We start from the raw sequence: 19,956 nt of genomic DNA, 5'->3' as shown, positions 1-19,956 counted from the left end.
GGAAAGGCAGTGAATCATTATGTTTGTCTTCATCATTATCATCATCATCATCATCATCTTTGCATTCATCATTTTTTTACGTCAGTGGTGTCATCTTATCTATTTAAATGATGATATCTATGTCTGAGGCAGTAACGTCAGGTTTCTAGTTTTAAATTGTTCAGGGTTTGACATTTAAGCCATACGACGAGCTACAAGCAGATCACTTTCCTACAGAATTCAGGTCTTTAGTTGTTTATCAGTGCAGGAAAACTCTTCACTCTCACGTTGTTTTTCCAATATCTAACGGTTAATCTTTGTGCAAATGCCCTGCAACTATTATTGCATTGAGATTCTAATGTTACTGAATTTATTATTGGTGCACAAAATATGTGATGTCCCTCTTCCCTCCATCCAAATGAGATCCGCTGCCAGTTAGCAGCACTGTGAGAAGAGTACAAATAAAACAGACAGACAGAAATCTGGTAAAATACCCAAAAATGTTCGAACATTGGCAAAAAATGTTGTGTTCATGAAGAAGCCCATTGTTCGTGGTTAAAAGCTCATATCAAAATAAGGTTTCCAGGGGCTTTAAACCGAACAAAACCTAGTGCCAAACCTATCAAAGAGATACCAATCTCACTTTCCCCCACTGAGGAAATGCCATCAAATAAAGACTTAAGATAAAATTTCACGACAGTGACACCTTAAGTGATTATGTCAACTGCCATCCTTTTGTATTAATTCAGGGGGTGACACCAGAGAACTTCCAGTGACACCCTAATGGCAAGTCCTGGCCTTATGCCAGTTGTACATCTGACTAATCCTGGGCCTCGTCCAGGGGAAATATCGTATCTCTGTAGAAGAGCTTGTCAGGCAACAACAACCTGGAGTCCTGAGGGCTGCTCTCTGTGCAACATGTAGCCTGAAAAATTGATATGAAAGAGATCTATGCTATAATGGCGAGTAACCTGCATAGTGTGCATGAACTGCAATACTGTATAATTCAAATGCCTTCACTTAACAGCCTTGTCATTGCTAGAAACAGTAAGGCTCAAAGCTGCTACACTCATACTCTAAGGCAATGTACTGAAGATGTGCCATTTTATTAACTAATATAATTTTATTTTTTATATTTTCATAATATATGGACAATTATACCCATTAAATCCTTGTAAAACATCCTCCATGTGTGATCACTTTTACAGTATTCTTGCAAAAGCGAGTCAAGCTGCAACCCAAAGAGCAAAGTAGGTTACACAACTACAGTTTTCAACAGAAGTGATCTTATCTGACTCTGCATGTGAGCAGTGCAAGCTGTAACAGCAAAGCAGCTGTGTGATTGGGTTTGACATTCCCCCTTCAACAATGAGCCTGTTGTCAACATCAGCCAGAGAGCTGTGGTGACCTTTCTTACAAACTCACAAACTGGCCTGTGTGATGCAATCTGGACTTAAAAGACATTTTCCCCTGAAGCAACATAGTAAAATGTATCAGTGGGCAGAGATGTATATCTGTTTATGTCTCTGCTTTGGCAGTTTTATTATGCATTCACAACTACAGACTAACCAAACTGTGAGTGTGCACAGTGTGTGTTCCTGTTGTCATTGTGCCACTGATTGCGTTTGGCTGTCAGCCCTGCAGTGGGAGCTCCTGTGCTCTCTGAGCTCCAGCACAGTGTACTCTGCTGTTGGTGTTGGCTGTCACATGTGGCTCCATGTGAGGCTTTCACAGGAGCACGCAGCAGCAGCAGCAGCAGCAGCAGGAGGAGGAAGGAGACCTGCTCTGTTCTCAGCTGTTCAGGCCAGTACTGACTGTTCTGTGGAGCCGTGTGGGTGAGACTGTCCGACTCCCCCGTCCCTCCCCTCCACACTCAATCCCTCACTGATTGCCTCTCTTCCATTGCAGCTGGCAAAACACGTGCATTAAAGGGTGACAATACAACAGTATCTTCTACTATCATAGATTTCTGAATCTGAAAGCAGTATTGTGTATTGTGATACTTTAAAGTTGCATTGCATGTGTATGAACAAATGCAATCCAACAATCCTTTGGTATTGCAAATAGCTGCCATATATACATGTGCACTCACCTGATATATAACTATAACAACATGTTCTGTCAACATGCTGGCAGCTATGATGCCCTTTGACCACATTTTTGTAGATGGGAGGAGGCGTGTTGCTCTGGTGCCATCTCCTGGCTCTTAAATGATATTGAGAAAAAAATCAATACTGTTTTTTCTTTTTACATGAGGGAATGAATTAACCATTTTTCTCCACTGGAGGTCGACATGACAAAAGCTCATGAGAAACAATGTGAATGATGACAATGCCAATGTTTCTAAGAATTTTTAAAAGGAGCTTTAATACAAAACATAAAAGTGGCAGCTAAGTCACCAGCAAAAAACAGCCTGTAGAATCTGATAGCACTTGCATTAACTGATTTTTTTATTTTTTTGCCCACTTGGGGACAGCAGAAACGATAAACACAACATTGATTACTTATCGGCATATAGTTTGATATGGCTAATTTGTTAGCAAATCTTCTATATACACAGATACAGAGCAACAATAACATTAATTTGGAGTCCGGTCTCTGTCCACCTGAAAAATTTAAGCTCCTTTTAGTTCTGTTTTTGCTTTCCACCAACTCCTGAGGAAACTATCGGGCTCTTTAGCTGCTAAATGCTCCATTATGTTCACTAGCTAGTCATTAGGTAGCTAGTGGTTATAGGTTATAGGTTCAACACTGTGTGATACCTAACCATTGATCCATTGTTAACATGAAAATATTGATTATAGCAGCTATAATGTTGCTATAAATAAACACCACACTACAAACAACAAAGCTAGCACGAAGTAACTGCTAGCTATAGATGTTAGCTTAAATTAGCTTCCTCATTTTTTTTTTTACAACAAATAACCAGTTAAAGATAAAAACACTGTGCCATATATTAACAGGGACGTATATAATTATTTATATTGCGGTTGTGTACACTTTATTCACCTGCAAACACAGAAAAGCCCAGTCATAGATTAATACAGGCCTTGTAGCTCTATGCTATCATGATTTGTGACTATTGCGCATTCAGACAGCTGCTAGTCATCTAATGGTAAAAACTCACCCTAGAGTTGCTTTTTGTGAGCTTAGGTGAGCTCTCAATTTTAATTTTAATTTCATTCTTTAAGTGTCATTTTATCCTGAATTAAAGGAACTTTAATTGTCAGATTTTAGAGTGTAATATATGCATTGTAAACTGTTGTATGCTAGTGAATCTTTAAGACAGTTAATGGTTACCTCATGTTTCCTGTGTCAAAGAAAAGTAAAAAATAAAATATAAAGTTCCCTTTGATTTATTGGTGTATAAACTTCATGTGGCAACAGTCTGGCAGAATTATAACTTCACTGTTTGAGCACTGACAGGCTGTAATCATCAACAGGAATGAGCGCCACATGCAGCATCAGCTTTTTCTGTACTTTGGTTGAGTCCCGTATCGGCAGAATAGAAGCAGCAACCTAACACATTATCATCTAAGCACATTAAGGAATAATGGCATGTGAGGTGAATGAACGTGACTCCTGCTGCGGTAATAAAATGGCTATGGTAAGCATGTGAGGTGCAGATAAAATGCTGCTGCGCTGAGTTTTGGCATGAGATACAGTAACAGAGTATGCCAGGCATTTCAACACTGACATCTGACTGGACCAGCTGTCATTGTACACACAGGTCTGCTCTCTGTCTTTTTATGTCCCACACTGTCATCACTGTCATTAGTACTTATATATAAAAACACAAAACAACATATTTAATATAATAAAAAATAAAAAAAATCTTGTGTAGTCTTGTGTTTTATTGATCTATCAGAGAAATTTATCAGAGGAAGTTAAGGGACCAAGTCCTCATGTCCGGAAGCCTCGAATCACAAGGTGTTAAAGGACTTTGGTCGCTGGAAATTACTGTGTCTTGTGAGAGATGCTACTAAACCACAAGTCAGTCAGAAAGACAGATATGCACAGGTGACTTCTTCTTCTCTTCAGGTATGGAGCTGAATATTATTTTGATTTTGCAAAAACAGAACAGCATGAGCCCATTATATAATATTGTAACTGTGTTATAATGTAACTTATTGATTTATTAACCCACATGAATTTATGGAATATGAGAATATACATTTCTATGTTCAAAATTTAAATCTTGTACCTTTTTTCTTCTTTGGACATATCTTTTAGAAACAATATAACCATTCATTTATTATACAGTAGCACACAGTGATACTGAGGTGTAGATATGGTTTTGCTGTTTGAGTGCAGAAGTTCAGAAACATTAACAGAGTCATATGACTGTCAGTGTGACAATCTGTTATTCAATAACTCAAATGAAGTCCAGCTGTATGCTTTAATTCTTGTACGAAAGATGATTGAATTAAGAACTTAATTAACTTCCTCTTTTCTCCCGTACATATAATAATTTGCAGTTGTGTGCTCTATGATCGGTGAACAGAAACATGTTTGCGATAAAGTGATTTAGCGCTTCCTTATCTTAGCTGCCATTAGAGGGACTACTATGGAGACATTTGGCCTGAGGAGGACTCAGTCCCTGAGGAGTCTCTCCGGGCTTCAGGAGAGGTCATGGGTCATGCCAGCTCCAAACCGCTGGGACAGGAAGTCTGTGTCTCAGTTGGTGCAACAGTAAGTTCTACACAATATAATACAATATGTGTGCACATACATGATGTTTATTATTTACCTTTACAAGCAAAGGTGACTGAACATGTTTGAGGTTTTCTTGCCTCATCCTGCGTCATGTTCGTTCATTTCACGCACACAGGGAGCTTCCCAGGACAGTCCTCTTCTGGTAGCCAATGAGGAATGAAAGTTGAACATTAGTGCCTTGCTCTAGGACACATAGTCAATTCAATTTACTTTTACTTCTCACAAATTCCCAGATGATGTTTGGGTTCAACCTACAAGCTGCTAATTCATTTTTCCAATAAATAACAGTTACCAAAGCTGCGCTGACTTAAGGAGTGTTGAAAAAGCGGAGCATAAACTCCAGGTAGTGCATCTTTTTCTTTTCTTTATTTCATCATGAGTGATAATACGTCATCTCTTAAAACATCAACACTGCCCAAAAACTCACTTGAAAATCAAACGCTGCCCTCCAGGTGTCAGAAAGCTGTGTGGACGGTCGATGGAGGAGGCCGGAGAGCAGGGAGAACGTGGCCCTCTGCGGATCAGGAAGAAGCTCTAATCTGTTCAGGAGTCGCTCCATGGACCTCCTCCCTCAGAAGGAGTCCTCAGGCACCAGAGCTCTGTGCGCCCTGTTTGAGTCCAAGGCCACCCTGCAGGAGAGCTTCCACAGCAGCCCTGGGCTCAACTTGAGGTCTGCTGCTGGCAGTAACACAAAGAGAGACTGCCCCCTGCAGGACTGGAGATGTCAAAACACTCCATTAAAGGATACCACTATTCAGGTGTGTAAGATACATGAACGTTGTTTTATACACGAAAAAACACAACGTATATCCCACATTTCACTGCACTGATGGTACTCAGTGATCTTTCACATTAACCAAGCAAGAGACAAACTAGCTACAGATAATATTAACAACATTACATAACATAACATTGCTCAGCCAGATGCTTGCAAGACTTTAGCAATCGTGTTCTGCCGAAGTGTTAGACCGACATTTTGCCATCTGGCTGAGGGGTTGAGCCCGATGCTGGTCCTGGTACTGAACCGACCATTTAGGTCCCAAACACAGTTAACAGGTAATGGGAACAGACGTTAACCACCTCCTGACAAAAACACATTGTCCTGAAATCTGAAGCATGCATGCATTTTTAAAAGGGTAGTTCAAACCTTTAAGGAGTTAGATGATTAATAGCACTCCCAGCAGGTGGTTAGCTTAGGTCAGCATAAAGACTACAACCAGCCTGGCTCTGTCCATGAGAAACACTAAATCTGATGTAACTGTCTTCATGACACTATATGTTGTTGATCCACAGGGGAGCTCCCCGGCAGGAGGAGGAAAGGCCATGAATGGGCCCCGAGAGTCTTACAACAGAACGTCCAGATACTCACACGGTGAGCAGTGGTGCTAAATTTCATGTTTATAGTCACTGAGATCTGATAGGGCAGGTGGGGTTAGTGCCAGGACTCCCTCAAAGCCATGAGCTAACTGTTGTATTTTAGTGCCATATTTCATAATCAGTAGTGCTCACTATTGGAAACTTGTGAAATCAAACCCATCCAACCATTTGATGTTTGTATTTCTGCCAGTTCTTTGTTTCTGATGGACTTCTGAGAAGTTGCACAGATATTCTGAGATATGAATGTCGATTTATTCGCCAGCATATGTCATAAAACTGAGCATGAGCTTCCACCACACATCCAGTAAATCAGATGAATCTGACTGTTTAAAATCCTGACAGAGATGGGTAAATGGTTTCTGCGCTGGGAGGTGCAAGGAAACAGCTAAATAAAGAGAAGGATGTAGCGGTGTAGATACATAACTATGTGTTTGGTACACATGCTTAAGATAGGAGTGAGGCTGTCACTGACGGCTCTGACCGTGACACAGACCTTGGCCCTCTGAGCTGTGCCTGTCTGCGTCGTGGAACTGATATCACTCCAACATAGTGACGCTTTGACCCTGTGATGCGTCTGATACGAGTAAGACACAGGCAGGAATGTGAGTTGACATCTACAGTGTCTCCTATTGAGTTTCTGAGGCTTACTGACAACATTTATAGCATATTTTCCAAAAAGAAAGTTGAAAACTTTTTGATATTTCTTTAAAATAAATTATATTTCAAACACTAGAAAAAAGATCTTATGGTCTACAGCAGATTACATGACAATTATGATGTTACTAATATGAAATTAGCAGCAGCAGTAGCTTTAGCAGACTCATCATTGTACTATCTTTACCAAAATAGGATTGTGTGTGTTCCTGTTTGTGTTTTGCCCACTGAGCACCCACTGACACAGATACCGTCCCACCCAGTGCCCGTTATAGTGGGTGACAATGTAGCTATGGGAATGGGAGGTGGAGGGGTGCCCCAGTCCCTCAGTGACTAACAGAGGTGATTGACTCAGCGGAGCAGCAGCAGCAGCCGCCAGCCCACCCTCCCAAAATAGCCAAAGTCTTCCACTGGGGCAGCGGTCTCTGATAAAAATCAGCTGCCACCGAGGCCACAGGACTAGAAAGAGATCAGTCACAGAGAACTGAAAGGCAGAGAGGAGACAGGCTGTGTCACACATCACAGAGGCCTTGAGAGTCAGTTACCCGGCACAGCGGAGACACACAGGGAAGGGAGTGAGAGCGACGCCGGATGGTGTTTTAGTGAGTATCACGAGTGTTAACTGTGTGGAAATGGAGTAAAGTTTAGTGTTATAGTAGTACGCTGTAACCAATGTGATGTGATTCTTTAAATAAGCAGGATGAATGTGGAGTGGATACTCTTTAATTTCAGCAAAATTAAATTAAATTCCAAAATGAATTAGATTAAAGAACCTAAGTCGACTAATGATTACTTAAATGATGAAATAATCATTTGGTCATATACCCAAAGTGACCGAGGTGACGATATATGACAAAGTTATATGACATCCTGCCATTTAAGATGCTGGAACCAGAGAATATTTGACATTTTTCACACTTTTGCTTGAAAAATGACTGAAACAAATTAATTATAGACGTACTTGCCAATTTTTTTTTTTTTTTTTGTCAATTGACTAATGGATTAATCATATAATTGTAAAACCTCTAAAATGATCTAAAAATTAAATTACTGACTTTGTCCAACACATGAATCAGAGATGATCCAGGTGCTTTCCATTCTGCCTGCACGTCCTTATGAGTGATGTGACGATATCGCTGGCATCTTCATTAAGTCTTAAGTGGTCTCAGCTTTCAGCCCCCGTCATAGACATGTCTGAAACGAGAGAGAGAACAGCACTACTCAGTTATTGGCTGTCCTTCTTCTTCCATCATCAGAAAATGTGATTGTAAACTAGTATGTAAGAAGCAGCCAATAGGTTTTAAAAACAAGAAGAAAAGAATCATATATTGTCTGGTGGTGTGGGGGGTGGAGGGTGGGGGTATGAGCTACCTTTTGGCATGCAGATTTTCATTACAGTCTGTGAATGTGGCTACAATCGGCAACAGCTGGTGGCGGCGGAAGGTGGTGGTGGTGAAGAACAAATACCATCTGCATTTCACCATCATTTGTACAGCTGCCAGCAGCCCAAAACACCCTCCCATTACTGAGCCGCTAATAGCTCCTCTTCATTCTTGGAGAATTAACTCAGATCAAAGAGATGTCAGAAAGCAAAAGTAAATGTCTTTGATTCACTTTTGATTTAGTGGCAACAGGATTTTTACCTATCCAGTCACCAGCTACTGATACTGTTGTGTGGTGAATGTATGGACGATCAGAGATGAAGTTGACCTCTCAGTTTGGACGCGCATGGCACTCGGTTGCCTCATTCTGTCTGCTCACCCATCTATGCAAAATGCTTTAAGTCCGGACTCGTGAGAGGCGCCAGTTTGTTGGTCCATCCTTTTGTCCTGTGAGGGCTTAGTGTGTGAAAAGGGGAGGTGTGCTCAAATCTGGCCATTAGTTACAGCTGGATGGCCTGTGCAACACACAGGGCTGTTGACCTCTACCCATATTGTTCACTGTGCTGTTGTTGTTGAAATGCTCTCTGAATTTATCATTGCTGCCATATTCTTGACTAATATAACTCCACACGCTTTCACTGTTTGTTTTAGCAGATTTTTACCACGAACATTTGCTTTAAAAAAAAAAAAAAAAAAAAGACTGTCTTCATTGTAGTAGCAACGTTCAGCTGCAGGTTTAAAGCTGTGATCATTTCCATGTTTTTCACGGGGTCAGGCAGTCGCATTCCTTTGGTGAGGGGTTGACGGTTTGATGGCTCGCATAAACAATGTGCAAACAATCTGTGTCACTCCAGCTGAGCTAGCAGTTGCTGTTTTTTTTTCTCTCTCTTCTTGGGCGTCATGGTCAGTCCATGGCATGCAGTTTGGTGTGCGTCCCAGGCAGGCTGTGTGGGCCTATTTGTCTTGTCAGCCCCCCCCCGGGATCAAAGCTTTCGTAAACTGACTTGTTTGTTATATTGTTTTCTGTTTAGCAGAATAAATCATACGTCCACCGAGCCGCTAAAAAATCACTGTTAGTGACACTGAGGCCGTTGACATTGTTTCCACAAGGAGCTACAACAGTGATAAGAAAGTTTCCAGCATCACTATAAATACACACACTATGAACATCACTATAAATACACACACCCACGCACACACAGTGTTATCATTACACTTGTTGCTGACACTAGACACTGCTTTGTGCTTATTTTGGGACGCAGTAATATCAGAGTCCTGCTTTCAATGTGTGTCAGTGAATCTACATGAGCAATCAAAATGTCATTTTACTGCAGTTATTGTTCTCTCATCTGGAAAACTATTTGTGATCTGGTGATCTATTTTATCGGATTTACATCGCCTTTTCTATTACAGGTGATAAAATTAGTCCATCGCTGACTAAGGGGGTCTCCCCACCCACACTGCCCAGAGACAGGACAGCGACATCCTCCTCAGTGAGAGACAGATCGGCTCTCTATCTGTCAAGAGCAGCAGCTATCGACTCCACAGGAGGCTCAACACAGCCAGTGAGTTCCTGAAATGCCTCTCATTCCTCCCCACACACCGAGGTCAAGGGCTTCGGTGGGGAATGACCACTATGCTCTGCGACAATAGGAGCAACTCAATGTTTTACACTTAATTTATTGCATTCTTTAAATTTATAGCACATGTGTAAATACATATACTGTATATATATATATATATATATATATATATATATATGATGATAAGTAATATAATATGATATATATTTCTGCTATTTCTGTCCAACAGGAATTCATTGGTACCACACCGACAAGATCCAAAAACAGTAAGGTACTGTATTGCACTGTTTTATTTTCATCCCTTACAAAAGTGTGTGTGCTGTGGTAGTTCACTGTTTTACTTTGCTTGCTTGACCAAAGACAGTTAACCTTTGACCTAGAACTCAAGAAGCAACATAGCAGTCACATAAAATGACATTTACATTTAGATAAAAGAAGTTCAGAACAACTTAGCTGCTTCATGTTCTCATATGTACAGTTACTCATGATATACTGTATATAAATCTCACGTTAAACGTCAGAAGATTAAAGAAACAAACACATGAAGATGTCTTTTAAAACCTGAAAATGAACATTTAAATGATTCTTATCATTATATTACACTCATCAGTTTGACCAACACCAAATAAATGCTGATGTTATTTCGTATCTTGTCTGTCTTTAAATAACAACGTGATAATGTGTCAGTGTTGTGTTTGCTGCCACCAAGTAACCAAAAAAATAACTTAATGCAGGTTTCAAATGAATGATTAAATGAGTCCAAACGTTTCCCTCAAAGTCCTTGTTTCCATTGTCCCAGAGTCCAAATAGTAAAAAAAAACAAAACATATTAACTTGCCAAATACTAAAAAATGGAACGATATGTACCATAAGATTTACATTTCCAGGTGTTTCTGTGGAGAAAAAAAGAGAAGACGAGGTTGAGCTTAAGTTATTAAAGTCACTACACTCACAGTCTTGGTTGGGTGCCTGGTTGATGTCTGCCTACTAACAGCTATGAAGTGTTTTGTTAACCCCGGTGTGACGGACGATGGTTTGCGGTGAAAAACATCAAGCGAGCATAGAGAAAGGTAAAGTATGGCTTCACTGCATGCCGTTATATTATTCGGATGTACCTTTACTAATACTGTTTCTGACGACTGAATCCTAACAATATTACTCCCATCTGTTTTTCATTTCAAGATGGCTGACGCAGCCAGGAAAATCACAGTTTCACAATCCTCTCATGGTGAAGAAGACCTGCCTCTCCCTCCACCTCCTCCCGTACCACCTAGACCCCTGGACTATGAAGGCAGCCTCCCATTGCCTCCACCCAAAGAAACCTTCTCCACGTTCTACCAGCAACGGCAGAAGAGTGAGCTGAAAAGGCTCTTTAAACACATCCACCCAGACCTACGGGCAAGTCTCGATGACGTCGCGGATGATGATATAATGAAAGCAGTGCAGTCAGAAAACGCAGCAGACGCAGCGTATCAGGGTGAAGTGCAGTCCATGAGGTGGATTTTTGAGAACTGGACTCTGGACAATATTGGAGATCCTCACGCAACCAAGAAGCTGCTGGACGATGAGGAGTTAAAAGGTGGAGACGTCAGAGGCACATCCTCTATGTTTGAGTACACCGACGGCACCCAGCAAATGTCTGCTAAAAGACAGACTTCTGTCAGAGGTGATGTGAGAACATCAACGTGGCTGTTTGAGACTCAGCCCTTAGATTCTCTGAATGAATCAAAAAGAGAGGAGGGCGAACTGGTCGAGGCAGTGCTGAAAGAACCCATCCAGCCAGGAGACGTGAGAGGGACACGGCTGCTTTTTGAGTCTCAATCACTGAGCGACTTGGGCCGCTGTAACTCCGTAGAAGATTACAGCTTCCTGAAACTGAGATCTGAGCTCCAGGAGCAGAAAGGAGAAGTCCAGAAGACTGTGAAACTCTTCCAGGCAGAACCTTGCTGTGCCATCAGAGACAACAGCGGCAATATCCATGAAATCAAATCCATCTGCAGGGAAGAGATCAACAGCAACAACATCAGCACTGCCCGTTGGCTTTTTGAAACCCAACCTTTGGACTTGATTAATAAGGGAACTGACGGAGTGAAAATAATTCGGGGCATCTCACTGGAAGAGGGGCACAGAGGAGGAGTTGATCAAAAGAGGTGGATGTTTGAAACTCAGCCATTTGACACTATACAAGAGGTTGTGGGAGTGGACAAATTTGAAGGAACTGTGGCTGAATGTGAAGGAGAGGCTGATGTCGTCAACAAAAGGAAGTTTTTTGAGATGAAACCTCTGGAGGTGCTGAAAGGAGATTCAGCAGAAAAGCAGGAAATAATTGGGGGGGATGTCAAAACGTCTCTGTGGCTGTTTGAAACTCAGCCTATGGAGACTCTTAGTGATACCTATGAAGTTGGGCGTCTGAAGAAAATTACCCTCTCAGCTGACGAACAGGGAGAGGTAAAAGGCAGAAAGCAAATGTTTGAGAGCTGCAGTATTAAAAAGGACGTCTCATTCAAAGAACAAGAGATTGAAAAGGGTGACGTTAAGGGATTCAAACATCTCTTTGAAACAATTCCTTTGAGCAAACTTGCTCATTCTGACGAGGAGATTGTTGAGAAGGAAAATACAATTACAGCAGGAAACGTAAAGGGTAACACAGCGATGTTTGAGACAACTCCTTTATATGCGATAAAAGACAGCTCTGGAAACCTCCATAAGGTCACAACAGTCAGCCGAGAAGAATTCATCAAAGGGAAGGTCCAAAACTATAAGTGGATGTTTGAGACCAAGCCTTTAGATGAGCTTGCAGAGGGAAAAGGAAATGTTGAGGTGATCAAAGGCATCACCAGACAGGAGGATACAATGGGAGATGTGAAAACGGCAAAGTGGCTCTTTGAAACCCAGACAATAGATGGGATCCATTCCAAGTTCAACAAGATAGAGCAAAACACCTCTGCAGCAGAGGAGCCCAGTAAGGGTGACGTCAAGACTTGCAAATGGTTATTTGAGACGCAACCGATGGACATTTTATATGACAAATCAGAAAAAGTGAAAGATAAAGAAGCCATCGACAATGCCGATGTCAAGTCCATTACTTGGCTTTTTGAATCACAGCCTCTCGACAGCATCAAAGATGGTGAGGAGTACAACTTGAAGCTCTGCAGTACCATACAGGACTCTGTCAAATCAGAGGTTGGTGTTCAAACAGTCAAACATCTTTTTGAAACAGAAACCTTGGATAGAATAAGAAAAGATACAAATTCAGAACAAGACATGAGATGTGTGAGCCAGGTCAACTTTCAGTCAGGAGATGTCTCACGAGTCAAAGAACTTTTTGAATCCCAGTCCCTCGATGAAATAGGATCCGAAATTGTGAGAACATCTGACGAACAGACCCAAGATGAACAAATTGAAAAAGGTTCGGTACATAAGTTTACTTGGATGTTTGAGAACTGCCCCATGAACCTGATCAATAAGGACAACGATGCAGACAGTCAGGGAGTGAGCGGTACGGAGAGTGGTGACGTCCAGAACAAGAGGTTTGTATTTGAAACCTCCTCACTGGACAAAATCCAACACGAACCCCTCGAGCAGAAGTTGGTCGATGAGGAGCAGCCTGCGAGCAATGTAGATGTGAAATCAAGTACCATGATGTTTGAGTCCCTGCCGCTGTATGCCATCAGAGACAAAGAGGGGCAGTTTCACGAGGTGACAACTGTGAAAAAAGAGGAGGTAATGAGCGGTGACGTGAGAGGAGCAAGGTGGATGTTTGAAACTAAACCACTCGATGCTATCAAGGCAGAGAATGAGGTTTATGTGATCCGAGCTGTCACCCAAGAAGATGTCGAAAAAGGAGACGTCAAATCAGCCAGATGGAAGTTTGAGACGCAACCTTTGGATTCCCTCACCAGCCGAGAGGAGCCCTCGTCAGGGTCATTGAAGACTTTGGGAGCAGCAGTGTGCAGCTCAATAAGCAGATATTTGAATCTGAGCAGAAGCAGAAGTTCGTGCGAATGGTTAGTGTCACTGATGTCCAGCAAGGGGATGTCAGGACCTCTACCTGGCTCTTTGAGAATCAAACGATGGATAGTCTGAAAGGGGAACCTCAGGAGCAAGGTCCAGTACAAACAGTCCACAGGGAAGACAGCCAGAAAGGAGATGTGAAACGCTGCACCTGGCTGTTTGAATCTCAGCCGCTGGACAAAATCAAGGAGCCCGAGGATGCCTCAAACGAAGATGTTGAGGAGGAGATACCAAAAGCTGATGTGAAGTGCACTACCTGGCTCTTTGAGACCACCCCCTTGGACAAAATCACTGCCAACAGTGTTGCTGACACCCTGTCATATCTATACCAAATGTCTTTTGTTCACTCAAGTGGCATCATAATAGAGGCAAACGAGAGTAGTAATGTTAACATGGCTAAATATGTGCTTGAGGGCAATGACGGCGTGCAAATCCAGAATGAAGAGGTGGTTGGGGGTAACATCAGGAACATCATGTTACAGCTCTTACTGAAACCAACCCTAAAGCCCCAGGTTACTCTTCTCAGAGAGGTGGAGCAGGGCAAAGTGAACACCACAGTAGTAGAACTTCCAGTCTACCAATCGGCCACAACGATCAACCTAGAGAAAGATCAAAGAATACAAAACATTGTCCAGATGATTGATGAATTGCTCGTTCAAGATAAGGTTTTGAAAAAAGGAATCATAATGCAAGAGACTGCAGGGGGACAGGCAGAGATGTCAGTTTATTCGCTCATTTGTGACACGAAAACCGAGGGTCACATTATAGAGAGGGGAGATGTAAAGTCGACGATTGGAAATCTGTTAGCCACCGCCAATAGTCAGAGGACTGCGGCGTCGTGTAGAGTGGATGAAATTGAAAAGGGAAATGTGAACTTGTACAAAAGTTGCATTGAGAAAGGAGGTCTGGACAACCTGAAGAGTCTTCATACTGAGTTGTCAGGAGATGAAGCTGATGACAGTCTTCTTGCTAAAGAACAGACTGAAATAGTTCACGGGGATGTGAAAGAAGCAAAGAGAAGCCTCTGCCAGCAGAAAGACCAGGTAGAGCGAACCATTTCCGACGTTTTGCCGGGAGATGTACGAAATACCAAAAAGGTTTTTTCGTCAGAGTGCTCGTTCAGCATTGACACCTGTGTTCCAAAGGAGGAAATAATCCCTGGGGATGTCTCATCAGCAAAGCAACAACTTGCAGTAAAGCAACCTGTCATGGTAGAAAAAGAGGAGATTGTGGCTGGGGACATCAAGGCAACATTGCAGTCATTAGAACGAGCAAAGCAGCAGAGCATGTGCGTGGAGCGGGAGATCATTCAACCTGGAACTATCTATGACATGGATTTGTCAGCCCAGTGTCCTGACATAGAAGGAAGCCCAGCACAAAAAGAGGTTATTATATCCGGAGATGTCAAAGCAGCTAAAAAGTCCCTTGAAATGGCTAAGCAGCAAAGCATGAACATGGAGCGTGAAGTCATTGTTCCTGGAAAAATATACAACCTTAATGTGTCAGCACAAGAGGGAAGCTCATCAGCAGCGATGCAATCCACGTGTTCGTCTTCCTCCGGATGCCAGCAAATCAGGACTTGTCCAAAGGTCAGTGATGCCGTGAAAGATCAGGGAAGCCATGTTTCCTTTGAGGCTTGTCAACAAAGAGCAGTTATAGTCAGTAATTGTGCAGCAGGATCACTGCCACTTTTTGAAAGTTATGAGTGTAATGGCCAGACAACAGAAGATGAGACAGAAGAAGTTATCAGAGGAGATGTGAAGGCAGCTATTAGGTCTCTGCAGAGCGCAGCGACAGAACAGAAGCTCCTAGATAAAGAAGATATTGTAAGAGGTAATGTTCAGTTGGCTCTGCAATCTCTTGAGAAATCTAGTGTAAATGTATCCAAAGGAGACTATAAAGCTGCAATGATATACAGAAACTCAGGTAGGGCTTGTTCAGGGAGGAGCGAGACTGTTCACAAGCAGTGTGTTGTGGTGTCTGTGCCTCCATCTGACACAAAATTGTCTCCTTCAATTTCAGTAACCTGTGAAGGACAACCACCCAATACAACACAGAATTCAACACCCAACCCTGTAGCAAATGGAAACTCAAAATCATCCTGCTCTGAGACTGTAAATCCACCTCCACTCCCTCAAAAGACTAGTGAGAAACCACGGGAGCAGAAGCCGGCTTTACCACCAAAGCCACAATGGACGAAATCAGTAGTTGTGGAGGGGCCGAATATTCCACTTCCTCCGGCTCCTGAAGTTGCTTGCCCCATCGAAGACAATGGAAAAAGTGTAGGGATTCCTCCAAAACAAAACAAACAGTTTCCTACGCCCTTCACAGATAACCTACAAGCAAACAAAACCAATAAAGAAACCTTACATGAAACATACAACCAAAAATGTGTTGATGAAACGGTGCAAGATTCAAGTCAGTCAAAAGAACATTTACAGATGAACTCAAAGACCCAGGAAATTAAGAAGACACAGAAAACAACACCACTTAAAAAGTCAGAGTGCCAAGTAACGAACAGCACTGTGGAAATGGAAAGAAATGTAATACAGAAAATCAATGCAGCTGAGGAGATTCAGATGTGTATGAAGAATTACGCAGAAGATGGAAAACAAGAAATGAGCATGAGCTTGCAGGCTGCTCTACAGAACTTTGAAAGAAAGGAAAGTGAGTCTCTGGACAGAAGAGTCCCTTTGTTATCCAAAAAGGTAAAAGTAATAAATGATAGTGACAATAAATATACCAACAAAACCACTATTCAACAACACAAATCAAATCCTGAACCTGTCAAAAAACAACACAGCAAGACTGAAGTGCAGATGTCGGACACCAATAGTCGGGTCGATGCCCGTCATTTACAGCAGAATGACCTCAATGGACAGCATCAAAAGGTTGAGGATAGGGTTGTTCTTAGAGAGAAGAAAGTAAAAGAGACAGAAGACGAGCGGCGGCAGAGGCTTTCTGTCCACAAGGAGGAGATCATGAAAGGAAATGTGAAGGCAGCCATGGAAATTTTTGAAAATTTGAGAAAACGAGAGGAACTCAAAGGAATCCTGTGTCAGGTCCAAGAGATAGAGGGAGAAACCAGCAGTGTTGACGTCAGCTCCTTGAAGACATTATACCAGAATGTCCCTGCTTGGATGGTTACACCAAGCAGAAATGCTAAGCAAAGTAAAACACAGGAAAAGAAAGTTGAAGTAGAGACACAGGACGATGATTTAGAAAGTATCTCCTCAGTTGAGACTGCGTTTGAAGATCTGGAGAAGGCAAGTAAAGAAATAATGAATCTGAAGGAAGAGACTTTAGCAAAACTTCTTGACATTGAAGAGGCAATTAAAAAGGCTTTGTACTCCGTCTCCAATCTAAAATCCGAGGCTGACATTGCAGGATTGTCAGGACTCTTTGATGAATCTCTTGAATCTGAGCGAAACCTTCAGCCCGCCAACAACATCAGGAAAATAAGTATCGTGTCAAGCAAAGCCAAATCAGGCCAAACCAAAGACACGACTGACGTGAATCTGCAAACAGTTTCAGATTCAAGTCCTTCCAGACAAGAAGTGCCCAGACAAGTGCCCAATAAACCACTCATCAGACAGTCCTCTTCCCAGTCCTCCCCATCATTCATCTCCATTCACTCAGCTGCCAGAAAACCTGCCGAACAACCAAAGTCGCCCATGTCAACATTTAAGCCAAAAGCGGAGTGTAGTTCTCAAAGTTGCCATGATGCAAATAGTGACCTGGGGCAGGAGTCTGCTGCAGAGTCCTCAAAAAATGTGTACAGTCCTGTGCAACGCAAAGTCAGCGTGCTCGAGGTGAAAACTGTTCCAGAGAAACCTGCAGGAATAATCGGCACAAAGACTGTCAGTGAAACATACGAAGAGACCGATGGCTTTGGCAACGTATTTGTTTCCTCCATGACTTCGACATTTGTCACCAAACAATCCGACGCTAAATCATCTGCTCTGTTCGAAGTAGTTGGGAGTCCAACCAGATATAAAGTCATGACATCTCCATTAATGCGAAGATCTGGTCGCCCTTTTGAAGATAACGCCAAGGAGGAAGGGACGGTGTTTGTAACATTTAGCCAACCAAAGGAAAAGCACTAAATAAGCCACTTATCAGACGGTGCATTTCCCAGTCCTTTAATTTTAGGAAAGCAATTATTCCATTTGTATATTTATCACATTATGTTTCAATGAAAAGGTTTTGTTAGTCATAAAGCTGATGATTTAAAATCATAAAAAAAATGTTGACTTTTAATTGAAAAAAAATGTGTCTTATAGATTTTATACTGTAACCACATGATAAAGTGTTAACTTCTTTTATTAAAGCTTAGCATATAGTTGATATTGTATGTTCTGTTGTGTAAATGGTGAAATAAATGAAAGTTGAAACGATGAGATTTTAAAAAGTGATTTCTATCCTCTACACCGGTGCCTCATTATTATTCCTCTACTAAACGATTATCGTAGATCAACCACATCAATAACCAGTGATTTCACCTATAAGTGTGTTACAGGCAGGTGAGCTCACAGTCACAGAATTTACTAAATGTTCATCCTCTCTTAAACATATTTTCAAAATGTTTCTGTCAATAAGAATAAGTGAGTGTGCTGACAGGAATAGTTTAGGAAATCAGGTGCAGTATTTCCATAAATACATCTAGTCCCTTTACATCAGAAGATCGACACCAACGTCTGTCCACTAAATATAAGCCAAAAGCCGATTGGCTCAGCTTAGTACAAGGACTTGAAACAGAGGGAAACGGGAAGCCTGGCTCAGGCCAAAGATAAAAAAGAGACTTCCTCTCTCCTTTGCAGATCCAGATTCACCGCTGCTAACCTGCAATTTAACGCTGGCGCATTTATTTAGAAGTCGAAACAAGTACCTACATTCTCAGTGCCTACGGTACAATATAATAACATTAGTGATATACTGGAAAATGTAATGCTGAAGAAAAATTGCAAAAACAATATTGCTCAAAGCTTTACTGTAGAAATGTAACTGTCTCCTACTGTGTACCACACTCTCCTCCAACGCAGAAAGAAAGGTCGAGGAATAAAAACATGAAAGAAAGGTCTTGTAATGTCAATGTCTCGTCAACATAAAATCCTGTTCACCTTAAACTGAATTTGTTTTCATCATCATAGTTCCAGTCACCTGCCAAGGAAATGTGTTCAGCCTGTTTGACACCTGTCTATCCAATGGAAAAAATGGTGGCCAATAAACTTATCCTGCACAACAACTGTTTCTGTTGTAAACACTGTCAGAAGAAGCTCAGGTGAGGTTTTTTCACAATATGACGAAATAACTCAAATCATCGTATTTATCCACTGATTATTCGCTGATTTAATGTTGCATTAGCATTCGTGAGTTACAACATTGTAGTGGAGGATTTTATAATAATAATACAATGAAATTAGTCACCAAAACTGATCTAGTACAAATAACAAATCAAATGACAAATTCAGCAATATCTGATTTAAAATTTTAAAAGTTTAATATCACAAAAAGACTTTGTTTTGTTGTATTTCAGCATTCACAACTATGCATCTCTTTACGGCGAGTTCTACTGCATTTCTCACTACCAGCAGCTTTTTAAAAGAAAAGGAAATTATGATGAGGGATTTGGGCACACGCAACATAAAGATCGCTGGCTTCAGAGAAATAAAGGAGCAGATGAGCCAGACGTCTTGTCCACTCCCAAAACTACAAAACCCAAGTTAAACACCTCCGATGGTTCGAGAGAGTTCTCTGCTGGTGTGTTTGTAACGAAGTCATCTGTGAGAGAGCCGGGATGTGACAAAGCTGCTGATGTCAAGGGCAAACTGAAAATGAGCTGGCCACCAGAGAAGAAGAACACAGGTGTTAATTCATTGCAGAGGACACATGCACCAGCTCTGAAAAACAAGACACCTGGTATTGATCAAGCAGCTACTAACAGCATGAGCGTCACAGAGTATTGGAAAAGTGACAGGAACAAATCAAAGATCAACCACACAGGAGAAATGAAGGATAAAGGGGTCAAAGATCAATCAAAGACAACAGGATTTAACTCTGATGAGTTACGTTCAAAGGAACCAAAACCGTGGAGTGATCCAACCAAAGCTGGAGGCGTCCCAGACACCATCTCTCCCAGGGTGCTCAGCTTTACTTCGCCCTCGGCAGGTTTTATTGCCACAAACCAAAAAAAAGAGCAAAAGAATGTGGCACCCTCCTCGAGAGCAAACTATAATCCGACAGTTAACAGG

The 19,956-nt window shown here is 41.7% G+C and overlaps 1 protein-coding gene across 1 annotated transcript; it reads left to right on the top strand.

The window, feature by feature from the left end:
* The first annotated feature begins 3,986 nt into the window (after positions 1 to 3,986).
* On the top strand, positions 3,987 to 18,102 carry LOC111666581 (xin actin-binding repeat-containing protein 1-like). The gene is given in 9 exon segments (XM_087178139.1): positions 3,987 to 4,020; positions 4,527 to 4,671; positions 4,984 to 5,038; positions 5,148 to 5,453; positions 5,989 to 6,067; positions 9,522 to 9,673; positions 9,921 to 9,962; positions 10,874 to 13,604; positions 13,607 to 18,102. Coding segments are annotated over 8 exon segments (7,695 nt in total). The 5' UTR covers positions 3,987 to 4,020; positions 4,527 to 4,546; the 3' UTR covers positions 17,812 to 18,102.
* Positions 18,103 to 19,956: the final 1,854 nt, after the last annotated feature.

This window comes from Seriola lalandi, unplaced genomic scaffold (assembly GCF_002814215.2).
Source record: "Seriola lalandi dorsalis isolate HSWRI2012SDOR001 ecotype SW California unplaced genomic scaffold, Sedor1 jcf7180002054677, whole genome shotgun sequence".
Classification (NCBI taxonomy): domain Eukaryota; kingdom Metazoa; phylum Chordata; class Actinopteri; order Carangiformes; family Carangidae; genus Seriola; species Seriola lalandi.
This window is presented reverse-complemented; position numbering and strand designations above follow the sequence as displayed.